At 35.2% G+C, this 16,141-nt stretch overlaps 1 protein-coding gene across 2 annotated transcripts; it reads left to right on the top strand.

Annotated features, from left to right (window-relative positions):
- The first annotated feature begins 13,742 nt into the window (after positions 1–13,742).
- On the top strand, positions 13,743–15,955 carry LOC139872981 (uncharacterized). Of its 2 annotated transcripts, none has more exons than XM_071860910.1 (3): positions 13,743–13,877; positions 14,473–14,770; positions 15,721–15,955. In XM_071860910.1, exon 2 carries the CDS (start codon positions 14,483–14,485, stop codon positions 14,765–14,767), a length of 285 nt encoding a protein of 94 aa, XP_071717011.1. In that variant the 5' UTR covers positions 13,743–13,877; positions 14,473–14,482; the 3' UTR covers positions 14,768–14,770; positions 15,721–15,955. The 2 variants fall into 2 exon arrangements, with proteins under 2 accessions (XP_071717011.1, XP_071717013.1); XM_071860912.1 differs by having other exon boundaries at positions 13,811–13,928.
- Positions 15,956–16,141: the final 186 nt, after the last annotated feature.

The following is a 16,141-nucleotide window of genomic DNA, read 5'->3' as shown; positions in this document are numbered from 1 at the left end:
TACCCGAATTTAAACTTATAAAACGCTAATATGAAGAAAAAGCTTTTATAAATGAGTTCATATTATGCTACGAAATACTATTAACTACTCTTAATATTCTGTATGATTAACTTGTTCCATTTAACTATTTTGAAGGAAATGGCACCGACTACTCGACACACCGTGAATATGAATGAAGAGGAATTCCGTACTTTTCTAGCTTCAAACATAGCCGCAGTACAGGCTGCGCTACATACCAACAATAACCTTGGATCTAGCAGTACAGGAAATCGTGTAGGATGCACCTACAAAGAATTCACTGCCTGCAAACCTTTGGAATTTGATGGAACCGAAGGACCGATCGGATTGAAACGGTGGACCGAGAAGGTCGAATCGGTGTTTGCCATAAGTAAGTGTACTGAAGAGGACAAAGTGAAGTACGCTACGCATACCTTCACAGGTTCTGCGTTAACATGGTGGAATACCTATCTAGAGCAAGTGGGACAAGACGATGCGTACGCACTACCGTGGTCAGCATTCAAGCACTTGATGAACGAGAAGTACCGTCCTAGAACCGAGGTCAATAAGCTCAAGACAGAACTTAGAGGGTTACGAACCCAAGGATTTGATATTACCACGTACGAAAGACGATTCACAGAATTGTGCCTATTGTGTCCGGGAGCATTCGAAGATGAGGAAGAGAAGATCGACGCGTTTGTGAAAGGATTACCGGAAAGAATCCAAGAAGATATAAGTTCACACGAGCCCGCCTCCATACAACAGGCATGTAGAATGGCTCACAAACTAGTGAACCAGATTGAAGAAAGAATTAAAGAACAGACTGCTGAAGAGGCCAATGTGAAGCAAGTCAAAAGAAAGTGGGAGGAAAATGGTGATAAGAATCACCAATACAACAACAACAACAATCGCAACATCAATCGCAACTATAACAAATGGCTCAACAACAACAACAACAACAACAACAACAGCAACTACAACAATCATCCCAACAACAATAATAACCGCAACAACAACAACAACAACAACAACAATCAGAAACAGCTATGCCAAAGGTGTGAAAAGTATCACTCGGGGTTCTGCACCAAATTTTGCAACAAGTGTAAAAGAAATGGTCATAGCGCGGCGAAGTGTGAGGTCTACGGACCAGGGGTTAATAGAACAAAAGGAACAAATGGTGTCGGAACGAGTAATGGCGGAGCAAGTAGTGTCGGAGCAAGCTATGCCAATATAGTTTGTTATAAATGTGGAAAACCGGGCCACATTATTAGAAATTGCCCGAACCAGGAGAACACGAATGGACAAGGCCGCGGAAGAGTTTTCAATATTAACGCGGCAGAGGCACAGGAAGACCCGGAGCTTGTTACGGGTACGTTTCTTATTGACAATAAATCTGCTTACGTTTTATTTGATTCGGGTGCGGATAGAAGCTATATGAGTAGAGATTTTTGTGCTAAATTAAGTTGTCCATTGACGCCTTTGGATAGTAAATTTTTACTCGAATTAGCAAATGGTAAATTAATTTCAGCAGATAATATATGTCGGAATCGAGAAATTAAACTGGTTAGCGAAACATTTAAGATTGATTTGATACCAGTAGAGTTAGGGAGTTTTGATGTGATAATCGGTATGGACTGGTTGAAAGAAGTGAAAGCAGAGATCGTTTGTTACAAAAATGCAATTCGCATTATACGAGAAAAAGGAAAACCCTTAATGGTGTACGGAGAAAAGGGCAACACGAAGCTACATCTTATTAGTAATTTGAAGGCACAAAAACTAATAAGAAAAGGTTGCTATGCTGTTCTAGCACACGTCGAGAAAGTACAAACTGAAGAAAAGAGCATCAATGATGTTCCCGTCGCAAAAGAATTTCCCGATGTATTTCCGAAAGAATTACCGGGATTACCCCCACATCGATCCGTTGAATTTCAAATAGATCTTGTACCAGGAGCTGCACCAATAGCTCGTGCTCCTTACAGACTCGCACCCAGTGAGATGAAAGAACTGCAAAGCCAATTACAAGAACTTTTAGAGCGTGGTTTCATTCGACCAAGCACATCACCTTGGGGAGCTCCTGTTTTGTTTGTCAAGAAGAAAGATGGTACATTCAGGTTGTGTATCGACTACCGAGAGTTGAACAAACTTACCATCAAGAATCGCTACCCACTACCGAGAATCGACGACTTATTTGATCAACTACAAGGCTCGTCTGTTTATTCAAAGATTGACTTACGTTCCGGGTATCATCAAATGCGGGTGAAAGAAGATGATATTCCAAAGACTGCTTTCAGAACACGTTACGGTCATTACGAGTTTATGGTCATGCCGTTTGGTTTAACTAATGCACCAGCTGTGTTCATGGACCTTATGAACCGAGTGTGTGGACCATACCTTGACAAGTTTGTCATTGTTTTCATTGATGACATACTTATTAACTCAAAGAATGACCAAGAACACGGTGAACATTTGAGAAAGGTGTTAGAAGTATTGAGGAAGGAAGAATTGTACGCTAAGTTTTCAAAGTGTGCATTTTGGTTGGAAGAAGTTCAATTCCTCGGTCACATAGTGAACAAAGAAGGTATTAAGGTGGATCCGGCAAAGATAGAAACTGTTGAAAAGTGGGAAACCCCGAAAACTCCGAAACACATACGCCAGTTTTTAGGACTAGCTGGTTACTACAGAAGGTTCATCCAAGACTTTTCCAGAATAGCAAAACCCTTGACTGCATTAACGCATAAAGGGAAGAAATTTGGATGGAATGATGAACAAGAGAAAGCGTTTCAGTTATTGAAGAAAAAGCTAACTACGGCACCTATATTGTCATTGCCTGAAGGGAATGATGATTTTGTGATTTATTGTGATGCATCAAAGCAAGGTCTCGGTTGTGTATTAATGCAACGAACGAAGGTGATTGCTTATGCGTCTAGACAATTGAAGATTCACGAACAAAATTATACGACGCATGATTTGGAATTAGGCGCGGTTGTTTTTGCATTAAAGACTTGGAGGCACTACTTATATGGGGTCAAAAGTATTATATATACCGACCACAAAAGTCTTCAACACATATTTAATCAGAAACAACTGAATATGAGACAGCGTAGGTGGATTGAATTGTTGAATGATTACGACTTTGAGATTCGTTACCACCCGGGGAAGGCAAATGTGGTAGCCGATGCCTTGAGCAGGAAGGACAGAGAACCCATTCGAGTAAAATCTATGAATATAATGATTCATAATAACATTACTACTCAAATAAAGGAGGCGCAACAAGGAGTTTTAAAAGAGGGAAATTTAAAGGATGAAATACCCAAAGGATCGGAGAAGCATCTTAATATTCGGGAAGACGGAACCCGGTATAGGGCTGAAAGGATTTGGGTACCAAAATTTGGAGATATGAGAGAAATGGTACTTAGAGAAGCTCATAAAACCAGATACTCAATACATCCTGGAACGGGGAAGATGTACAAGGATCTCAAGAAACATTTTTGGTGGCCGGGTATGAAAGCCGATGTTGCTAAATACGTAGGAGAATGTTTGACGTGTTCTAAGGTCAAAGCTGAGCATCAGAAACCATCAGGTCTACTTCAACAACCCGAAATCCCGGAATGGAAATGGGAAAACATTACCATGGATTTCATCACTAAATTGCCAAGGACTGCAAGTGGTTTTGATACTATTTGGGTAATAGTTGATCGTCTCACCAAATCAGCACACTTCCTACCAATAAGAGAAGATGACAAGATGGAGAAGTTAGCACGACTGTATTTGAAGGAAGTCGTCTCCAGACATGGAATACCAATCTCTATTATCTCTGATAGGGATGGCAGATTTATTTCAAGATTCTGGCAGACATTACAGCAAGCATTAGGAACTCGTCTAGACATGAGTACTGAATATCATCCACAAACTGACGGGCAGAGCGAAAGGACGATACAAACGCTTGAAGACATGCTACGAGCATGTGTTATTGATTTCGGAAACAGTTGGGATCGACATCTACCGTTAGCAGAATTTTCCTACAACAACAGCTACCATTCAAGCATTGAGATGGCGCCGTTTGAAGCACTTTATGGTAGAAAGTGCAGGTCTCCGATTTGTTGGAGTGAGGTGGGGGATAGACAGATTACGGGTCCGGAGATTATACAAGAAACTACCGAGAAGATCATCCAAATTCAACAACGGTTGAAAACTGCCCAAAGTCGACAAAAGAGCTACGCTGACATTAAAAGAAAAGATATAGAATTTGAAATTGGAGAGATGGTCATGCTTAAAGTTGCACCTTGGAAAGGCGTTGTTCGATTTGGTAAACGAGGGAAATTAAATCCAAGGTATATTGGACCATTCAAGATTATTGATCGTGTCGGACCAGTAGCTTACCGACTTGAGTTACCTCAACAACTCGCGGCTGTACATAACACTTTCCACGTCTCGAATTTGAAGAAATGTTTTGCTAAAGAAGATCTCACTATTCCGTTAGATGAAATCCAAATCAACGAAAAACTTCAATTCATCGAAGAACCCGTCGAAATAATGGATCGTGAGGTTAAAAGACTTAAGCAAAACAAGATACCAATTGTTAAGGTTCGATGGAATGCTCGTAGAGGACCCGAGTTCACCTGGGAGCGTGAAGATCAGATGAAGAAGAAATACCCGCATCTATTTCCAGAAGATTCATCAACACCTTCAACAGCTTAAAATTTCGGGACGAAATTTATTTAACGGGTAGGTACTGTAGTGACCCGAACTTTTCCATGTTTATATATATTAATTGAGATTGATATTTACATGATTAAATGTTTCCAACATGTTAAGCAATCAAACTTGTTAAGACTTGATTAATTGAAATATGTTTCATATAGACAATTGACCACCCAAGTTGACCGGTGATTCACGAACGTTAAAACTTGTAAAAACTATATGATGACATATATATGGATATATATATAGTTAACATGATACTATGATAAGTAAACATATCATTAAGTATATTAACAATGAACTACATATGTAAAAACAAGACTACTAACTTAATGATTTTTAAACGAGACATATATGTAACGATTATCGTTGTAAAGACATTTAATGTATATATATCATATTAAGAGATATTCATACATGATAATATCATGATAATATAATAATTTAAAATCTCATTTGATATTATAAACATTGGGTTAACAACATTTAACAAGATCGTTAACCTAAAAGTTTCAAAACAACACTTACATGTAACGACTAACGATGACTTAACGACTCAGTTAAAATGTATATACATGTAGTGTTTTAATATGTATTTATACACTTTTGAAAGACTTCAATACACTTATCAAAATACTTCTACTTAACAAAAATGCTTACAATTACATCCTCGTTCAGTTTCATCAACAATTCTACTCGTATGCACCCGTATTCGTACTCGTACAATACACAGCTTTTAGATGTATGTACTATTGGTATATACACTCCAATGATCAGCTCTTAGCAGCCCATGTGAGTCACCTAACACATGTGGGAACCATCATTTGGCAACTAGCATGAAATATCTCATAAAATTACAAAAATATGAGTAATCATTCATGACTTATTTACATGAAAACAAAATAACATATCCTTTATATCTAATCCATACACCAACGACCAAAAACACCTACAAACACTTTCATTCTTCAATTTTCTTCATCTAATTGATCTCTCTCAAGTTCTATCTTCAAGTTCTAAGTGTTCTTCATAAATTCCAAAAGTTCTAGTTTCATAAAATCAAGAATACTTTCAAGTTTACTAGCTCACTTCCAATCTTGTAAGGTGATCATCCAACCTCAAGAAAACTTTGTTTCTTACAGTAGGTTATCATTCTAATACAAGGTAATAATCATATTCAAACTTTGGTTCAATTTCTATAACTATAACAATCTTATTTTAAGTGATGATCTTACTTGAACTTGTTTTCGTGTCATGATTCTGCTTCAAGAACTTCGAGCCATCCAAGGATCCATTGAAGCTAGATCCATTTTTCTCTTTTCCAGTAGGTTTATCCAAGGAACTTAAGGTAGTAATGATGTTCATAACATCATTCGATTCATACATATAAAGCTATCTTATTCGAAGGTTTAAACTTGTAATCACTAGAACATAGTTTAGTTAATTCTAAACTTGTTCGCAAACAAAAGTTAATCCTTCTAACTTGACTTTTAAAATCAACTAAACACATGTTCTATATCTATATGATATGCTAACTTAATTATTTAAAACCTGGAAACACGAAAAACACCGTAAAACCGGATTTACGCCGTCGTAGTAACACCGCGGGCTGTTTTGGGTTAGTTAATTAAAAACTATGATAAACTTTGATTTAAAAGTTGTTATTCTGAGAAAATTATTTTTATTATGAACATGAAACTATATCCAAAAATTATGGTTAAACTCAAAGTGGAAGTATGTTTTCTAAAATGGTCATCTAGACGTCGTTCTTTCGACTGAAATGACTACCTTTACAAGAACGACTTGTAACTTATTTTTCCGACTATAAACCTATACTTTTTCTGTTTAGATTCATAAAATAGAGTTCAATATGAAACCATAGCAATTTGATTCACTCAAAACGGATTTAAAATGAAGAAGTTATGGGTAAAACAAGATTGGATAATTTTTCTCATTTTAGCTACGTGAAAATTGGTAACAAATCTATTCCAACCATAACTTAATCAACTTGTATTGTATATTATGTAATCTTGAGATACCATAGACACGTATACAATGTTTCGACCTATCATGTCGACACATCTATATATATTTCGGAACAACCATAGACACTCTATATGTGAATGTTGGAGTTAGCTATACAGGGTTGAGGTTGATTCCAAAATATATTTAGTTTGAGTTGTGATCAATACTGAGATACGTATACACTGGGTCGTGGATTGATTCAAGATAATATTTATCGATTTATTTCTGTACATCTAACTGTGGACAACTAGTTGTAGGTTACTAACGAGGACAGCTGACTTAATAAACTTAAAACATCAAAATATATTAAAAGTGTTGTAAATATATTTTGAACATACTTTGATATATATGTATATATTGTTATAGGTTCGTGAATCAACCAGTGGCCAAGTCTTACTTCCCGACGAAGTAAAAATCTGTGAAAGTGAGTTATAGTCCCACTTTTAAAATCTAATATTTTTGGGATGAGAATACATGCAGGTTTTATAAATGATTTACAAAATAGACACAAGTACGTGAAACTACATTCTATGGTTGAATTATCGAAATCGAATATGCCCCTTGTTATTAAGTCTGGTAATCTAAGAATTAGGGAACAGACACCCTAATTGACGCGAATCCTAAAGATAGATCTATTGGGCTTAACAAACCCCATCCAAAGTACCGGATGCTTTAGTACTTCGAAATTTATATCATATCCGAAGGGTGTCTCGGAATGATGGGGATATTCTTATATATGCATTTTGTTAATGTCGGTTACCAGGTGTTCACCATATGAATGATTTTTATCTCTATGTATGGGATGTGTATTGAAATATGAAATCTTGTGGTCTATTATTATGATTTGATATATATAAGTTAAACCTATGACTCACCAACATTTTTGTTGACGTTTTAAGCATGTTTATTCTCAGGTGATTATTAAGAGCTTCCGCTGTCGCATACTTAAATAAGGACAAGATTTGGAGTCCATGCTTGTATGATATTGTGTAAAAACTGCATTCAAGAAACTTATTTTGTTGTAACATATTTGTATTGTAAACCATTATGTAATGGTCGTGTGTAAACAGGATATTTTAGATTATCATTATTTGATAATCTACGTAAAGCTTTTTAAACCTTTATTGATGAAATAAAGGTTATGGTTTGTTTAAAAATGAATGCAGTCTTTGAAAAACGTCTCATATAGAGGTCAAAACCTCGCAATGAAATCAATTAATATGGAACGTTTTTAATCAATAAGAACGGGACATTTCACAAGGTCTCAAGGAAGAGACATCGACTATTACTTCCAACTAAATTTCGGGACGAAATTTCTTTTAAGGTGTGGGTAATGTAACATCCCGCATTTTTCCGTTAAATTATTTTAACGCCCGTCTTTTTATTTTTAAAAATATCCTTCGTAACTAAATTCGTATCCTCCGTTAGCTAACATTCTTAATATTTTTTTTTCGTTATTGGATTTTAACATCCTCCGTTAAAATGCGTTTTAAAATATTCCGTTTAGGTAATTTTCGCACCCGACTACAAACTCGAGGGACTAAAATTGACACAGGGCAAACTAGTTGACTAGGTCACCTAGTCCACCCCAATCACCACCATTCAACCATCTCCATCTCTCTCTCTTTCTCTCTAGCAAGAACACACACACAAACACCCAATTCAATCATTCATCATCTAAATTCGATCTAGGAAGCTTACAACAAAACAAATTACATATTTGGAATCCTCTCTTCATCCTCTACAATTTGATACCAACTTCATCTCGTTTGGGTAACATTTCTAAAACTCTAGATTTCTCTAAATTCGTGTTTTTGACTTGAAATTGTGTTAGTTAGTGTCTATGGCTCGTGTCTAGCATGAATATATGTTTTGTTTGCTCGATTTGTTGATTTGAGTAACTAGTTTGAACTTTTGAAGTGGGTTAGCTTAATCTTTGATTTTGGATGATTAAAAGTTGTTTGATTGTTAAAGTTCATGTTTTAATTGTGTTACTAGTATCACTAGCTTCGTTTTGATGTGTAGGTTGATTAAGAAAACTTCAAAAACATGATTATTGATTTTGAGATGTTTGACTAGGGTTTGATAGTTCTTGACATGAATTTTTGGATGCTTGAATGTCATGGAATGTTAATTGTTAGTGTTTAGTAGTAATGTATGCTCCATTACCTTCAAAACGGCATATCATATGTGTGAATTGGTTTCCCGAAACTCAAATTGCATTTGATGAACTTGAAACCTTGAAATGAATGTTTAATGATCACTTGATGAGTTTTCGGCTATTGTAAATGATGTTGTCGTTTGATGATAAGTGCTTAGTTGTGTTCCTTGTCAAAAGAGCTTTCCAACGGTATAAGATACGTCTTCTAGTTGTTTACGGTTTGCGTTTTGTGGTTGTTTGAAGTTTTGACCAAGACTTGAACCTTGAAACTGACCAGGTGCCAGACCACGTGTTAGGTCGCGGCGCGACACCCCTGGCCGCGGCGCGGCATAGGCCGTGTCCAGCTTCTGTCCCACTTGTCCATTTTACCAAAAATGTTTGGGATGTTCTAGACCTCCAATTCACTTGCAACTTGTTTTAACATGCTTATATATGAATAACTAGCATAGAAAATTTGTCCGAGACCCGACCCGAACATGTTGACTTTTTCGTTGACTTTGACCCGACCAAGTTTGACTTTTTGTCAAACTTAACCAAATACTTATGCAACCTTTCTAACATGATTATTTACTAGTATCTTGCATGAAACTTGACAATTTGATTCACATGCTAATATAATCGAGTCGTAACGAGTCATAGGACTAATTGAACATCTTTGACCGTTTGTGTTTACCGTTATTGATATAACCTATATGTTTAGGTCAAGACTAGCTTTGTCTTTGCACGCATTTACTTGTTGAAGTACTTTATTAACTCTCGCGCTCAAGGTGAGATCATAGTCCCACTTTTACTCTTTTTGAACTTATATTGGGATGAGAAAACATAAACGATTCTTTTGAACTAAGTGAACACAAGAACGGGAAAACAAACATTCTACATACGAGTTTAGAACAAAAATCCTCAATTCGATTATCATTAGTTACACTTGCCGGGTGTAAGCGAGAACTTATGTTATATGGCCATATGGGTTGACAACCCTCATCTTTGACGGTTCGCTACCGTCTACGGATGAAATATATTTTCGAGAATCAGTGTTTGTTCTAGCACTAAGTGATGGGGTATACAATGGAAGGAATGTTAAGCTTTGATAATTGGGTGCTCGTGAAACAAACTTTTGGAATGTATTACTATTATTTGATTGATGCAAATCTTGTGGTTCACTTGTACTTACTTACTTAAACCTATGATTTCACCAACGTTTTCGTTGACAGATTTCTATGTTTTTCTCAGGTCTTGCACGATATGTGAAACATGCTTCCGCTTACTATTTGATACTTGCATCCGATGTCGAGTATACATGCATTTCATGGAGCGTCTTATGACTTCACTTTAAACCGTGTCGCCTAGATTTCATTTGTACTTATAACGTTGTAACTTAACTTTTGGTTGAACAATTCTTGTAGACTTTGAAACAATCTTTATTTTGAAATGAAGGCGACATATTTTGGTCAAACGTTATCTTAAAGACTTATAATCAGGTAATGGGACCCACGTAGCCGACGCCGTCACTTGACGATTTGTCGGGGTCGCTACAGATGGTGCACAAAACAATGAGAAAACAAGTGGTAAACTACTGAGGATATATTTCACCATTGTTAGTCTTCCACCGAAGGAGATTGTTTTGGCTTTCCACTCTGTAAGGCGTTTCTTCAACTTGTCTAGGACCGGTTGCCATGCGATGATTTGTTCATTTTTACTCCAACTGGCATCCCGAGGTACGTGAAAGGTAGTGAACCTGCTGAGCATTCAAGGCGCTTGGCCACTTCTACTACCTCATCCATGGCTATCCCGATTCCATGTATATAGTTTTTCTTGAAGTATACTTGGAGTCCCGAGATCTCTTCGTAAAATTTTAGGAGTTTTGCAATGATAGTTGCATTGCGTTTGTTCCGTTCACCAAAAAACATGGTTTCGTCAGCATATTGCATGTGAGTAATCCTTATTTTGTCATGCTCGACCTCGATGCCTTTAATACAACGGCAGAAGCTCTTTTAGTTAGTATGTTAAGACCTTCTGCCGTGATGAGGAATAGAAAAGGAGATATCGGGTCTCCTTGTCGGACACTTCTTTCCAGTATAAATTTTTTGGTGGGAGAGCCATTGATTAATAGTGAGATGGAGGCCGATGATAAGGTAATAATCCAACGAATCCATCTCTAGTAATCATAAGAATAAAAAGATTTTTTTTTATACAATGTTGAAACTTTGAAAAATGTATTGAAATGATGTGGCATTTTATTTTTATTAAGGTTTGGGAATACTTTAGAAAACTGAGTTATAAAGGGATAGAAATGAAAAAATAGAAAATCTTTTTTTTCGTATTATAACTACAAGTCGAAAAAAAAAAAGATTTTCTATTTTTTCATTTCTATCCCTTTATAACTCAGTTTTCTAAAGTATTCCCAAACCTTAATAAAAATAAAATGCCACATCATTTCAATACATTTTTCAAAGTTTCAACATTGTTTAAAAAAAAATCTTTTTATTCTTATGATTACTAGAGATATGAAAATTGAGTTTTCTATTTTCTTGATAATCTTTCAATAAAATGTAAACTTATTTTGAACGCAATTTGAATTTTCTCGTTCTCTTAAAACTCTAATCTAGAAGTGTAATATGATTAAACACGCCAAACATTATACAGTATTATATCATAAGTATTCAATTTCTATGTATATTTACATTTTTTTTAATAAGTGAGAAAACCCTCCTATGAACGAACACATTGGCTCCTCCATAGAAGGTAAAACCTCGGGTAATCAAGTCTCCCGAGCGCGAGACCTGGTACCAGGTGAATTGTGCATTATGCGTACCCTCTAGTCACACTCCCTTTTTGAACAATTTGGCGTAGCCAAAAATTGAACTCGGATGGTGTGCTTCATTGGACAACTCGGTGGCAGCTCAGACAAAACCTGCGTAGTTAATGTATATTTACATTATTCTCAATATAATACATTTGGTGAAACTTTGTAATCTCTAAGAAGATTTTAGATTTATCGTGAAAGAAAATTTCTTGGTAGGAGTAGCCAGTAGGACGTAAGCATGTGCAAAATAGACTGTATCCTTGTAGCCTTTTTGACTTTATGTGTACATGAGTTCATGATGTAAACAAAGAATTCGAGAATAATCAAGATCCTTTAAGGTTACCTAGATATGTGATTTTATGCGTTATGAAATGATCAATACGTATTAGATATGATCATTTCGTTCAATGTTCGTGTTAGTTATAAAACGAATTGACGCATAAGTTGAACATATGTTAGCCAGCTTAGACGGATAAGTATGTTATCCGTAGTGTGTCATGTGATATGTCGTTGACAATATCATGCACATTGATTAAACAGAGTGACATTAAGCTAGTATAACTAATTTAAAACGTTTCTCGACTAGGATGTTAAAGACGGGACCGTTTGTCTATAGCATGAAAGATGTATCCTAAACACATGCAACTGTAGAACCTGTTTTAGATGGTGTAGCACAAGTTATCACGTGATAAGGGAGGGAGTTTTACCATAAAAAATAGTTGGGTCAGAAGACCTGTTTTGGTCATGGGCCTGGATATGGGCCAAAATGGGTGTTGGTAGACAGCCCAGGTAACTAAAGCCCAAGATCATGTAGAATTGGGTTATGGGAGACATTAAAGAATAATGGGTAGCTGAAAGTTAATATTTAAAAGAATTATTTGCACAGTTGATCTTTAAATTATATACGAAATTGTAATCCCTAAAGGTTATTATTAAAATAAATATATGCATAAATAAGTAGTACATGGAGATAGTTTTATGCAGGAAATGAGTAGTTATATGCAGAAAGTGGGTAGTTTTCTTTAAAATAAAAGTTGGATTGGATTTCATATTTTATAACCGTTTGGTGAACTGGTGTATTTGAAAGGTATAAAAAAATATGAGGACACTAAATAACTAATACTCCGTATAAGTGAGTTAAGGGGTAAATTTATAATTTTACATACCTATTTTAATGCTTCTTTTAATTTATATTACATTATGTTAGAATATTCTTTATCCTTTAACAATCGCATACCCATTATTATATTAAATTTTTTTTTTTTTTTTTTTTGAAAAGCAAGTAAAACTTTCATTCATATAATGGGATAATTACAAGCCCTATAATCTATACAATATGTAGGTGTAATAAATATGTGGAAGTGCCAATGAGGCCTTGCTTCATTGGTATCCATGTTTCATGGATTCGTGAGTGACCCAGGTTTGAGTCTAACAACTAACAACTAACCTTGTCTTTCAAAAAAAAAAAAAATATGTGGAAGTATGAGAAGACGGAACACGCGGAAAACATGAGGGAAGAGACATTAAACACTGCGTCACTTGTATATTATAGTTTAATTTTAATTTAATGCTTCTTTTATTTAGTTTAATTAATAATATATCATTTAAAACTATAATTTTACTGTTCATACCACCTTTAAAGATAATATTAATAAAAAAATTTCTAGTGACAATCTTAAAGATTGTGATTAAAGAATTAGGACTTGTAACATTTTAATGGGAATGATGCTACCTTGACATCATTTCTATTCTGTAAACCAATATAGATGTAGGATAACTGAGATGTAAAACTATTGCGATGCACTTGTGTAATATTTTTTGTGGTAATAATATTATCTGCTTTTCAATAAATAAAAAATAACTACTCTCTGTTGAAAATAATTACACTTAAATATATCATTATTTAATTTAATGCACAATTTTATTTTTTAATAACAACTTTTTGTCATTTAGAAATTTCCTACAAATAAATACTACGCGTATAATTTTTTTTGTTATGATATCGCGGACTCTCAGCTCACTAAAGGCCCAAAGTATTTTAATTCCGGGCCCAAATTTAATTCCGGGCCCAAATTCAGTTCAAACAAGAATCAGACTGAAGTAAACAAAAGGTCCACAGGCACAATTTCAACTTGCTGCGGTGCTCGTTGTATATCCGATATCGTTCATTGTTTTACAACAATCGGACAGGTGATTTCATATTCAAGTTCACCTTAGTTGATTCAATCGATCGAATTTTAGGTTTGTTTGCTTACATGTATCCTGTGTATGTTATAATTTCGTGTATCAATTGAGAAAATATATGAATATGATATTCATGATCTGTAAAAGCGTGCTAAATTGATCGATTCATGAAGGTTATTGAATGCTCTGATTTGTGTATGTATCACTGACGTGTTTGATTCATTTTTCTAATTCAGGCGGTGTTTATGTTGAACTGATTGTGAAACTTAGGGTTTCAAATATAACTGATGCACTGTGTTAAGTTATACTCGCGTTTTTATGTTAAATTATGTGATTGATTCTTGATTAGCGTGTCATTACAGTTGATTGAAGATTACTTTTTACAGGTTTTTGCGTTTATTCGAATTCGGTGTGTTTAGGATTCATATTGAAAATCTTTTATTAGTTTGGTAATTTCAATTTTTTATAAAATATCGCTTCGAAATATCTGATAATCTGCTTAATACCTATGTTTTTAGTTGAGTTTATCATCAATTTAAGGCTTCATTTTGCATTCATGATTACGCTGTTTTGTTTCCGTTTTTCGACCTTTTGTATTCAGGAGCATAGAGATGTCTTTCATAATGGAGTTTGCTGAGAACTTGATCTTAAGAATGATGGAGGATCCAGCTGAAAGAGACCGTAAATTTAGAGAACATACGTATCATATGAAGGAACGTTGTGCAAAAACAAAGGAGATGTGGAGTTACCCGATTCGTCCTTATGGTTTCTGGACATTTGACCGTCACAATGCTCAGATCTTTTGGGACGCTCAGATTAGTCAGGTTGAAGGTCGTAGGGACCCTTATGATGATCTTCTTCAAGACCATCAGACCGAGTCTTCTTCCTCAAAATAAATTGTAAGTTTATTTTTGTAATTGTTAGTTTTTAACAAGCAATTATTACTCTTTATCCATGATCCTGGAACAACGAGGTGACCTTTTAACCTATTTATCTAAAACCAAGGTTGCAAAAATCGCTACTCGGGAAGTACTCGGTCGGGACTTTTTAGGGTTACTTAGCAACTCGGAAAGTACTCGGATGTTGACTAAGTTTGGGTTTGACCGATTTTGATCGAGTTTTGACTAAGTACTCGGAAAGTACTCGGATGTTGACTAAGTACTCGGAAAGTACTCGGAGTTTTGATCGATTTTGATCGAGTAATCAAGAGTTTTTGCCAAGTTTGATTGAGGTTTGACCGAGTTTGACTGAGTTTGAACGAGTACTCTCCAAGCTGCAAAAACAGAGTACTCGCTGAGTAATTCCGAGGTCTGCAACACTTCCCAAAACTGGATCAATTTGGGTTCTCTTTTTATCCCTAACTTGTCAAATGGGTAAAATTACTTAACTAGAAATGTGACCGGTAAAATGTGTTGAACAATTTGAAAGGCGTTTTAAATGCTCGTGTCCCACCTATTTCCTTTCTACTTTTTGCCTTAACTGCAGTATTGGCTTTTCAACAAGTTTTATGGCACAAAGTCTCGCTAGGTTTCATGTGCAGAAGTATACACGATTTTTTGAAAACTAAATACAAGATTTGAAGAGACAGACAAATCAATAAGCATGGTCTATTATCAATTATCAATCCATTGCCTAAAACTCTACATTGATGACAAAATAAGGGATATCATGTAAATGAGTGTTAATAAGCAAACAAGTAATATTGGTTTGGAACATTTTGAAAAGGGAGAAATTGCTTTGTTTGCGGTTTACAATTGAAAGTACTGTATTTTATCTTTGAGACGGAATACATATTATGAGTCGTTTCTCGAAACTGACTACTTGTCTTGTAACTGTATCTATTACATAGGTCATGCTTGCTGCATGTGATCACTGCAGTTGGAGCTAAATGTCTAATTTAAGCTGATGCTGTTTAAAGCCTTGAAGTGAAAGTTGTTTATTATGGTATTTCGAATGCACACATTTCTTGAATCCTTGCATGTTTGTTGTTTTTCCGTTATATGAAGACCATTTTGGTTTCAGCCAGACTCAGTAAATGTAACGTCATTATGTGCCGTGTTAAATAATAATAATAATAATAATAATAATAATAATAAAACTATGTCTCGAGTGTTTCAATAAATTGAATTTCTTTTAGCTGGGCTACCATTTGCCTCTTATTCTGGATGGGTGTCGGATTCTCTGTCTTCCCCGTAAACAGACAAATTTTCAGATTAAATGACAACAAAATTTTCAGATTAAATGACAAAGAAACAAAAATTTTCCTTATT

Source organism: Rutidosis leptorrhynchoides, chromosome 10 (assembly GCF_046630445.1).
Source record: "Rutidosis leptorrhynchoides isolate AG116_Rl617_1_P2 chromosome 10, CSIRO_AGI_Rlap_v1, whole genome shotgun sequence".
Lineage (NCBI taxonomy): Eukaryota > Viridiplantae > Streptophyta > Magnoliopsida > Asterales > Asteraceae > Rutidosis > Rutidosis leptorrhynchoides.
This window is presented reverse-complemented; position numbering and strand designations above follow the sequence as displayed.

Excerpts from the sequence above, each read along its gene's own strand:
- LOC139872981 (XM_071860910.1), top strand. The coding sequence starts at position 14,483 with ATGTCTTTCATAATGGAGTTTGCTGAGAACTTGATCTTAAGAATGATG.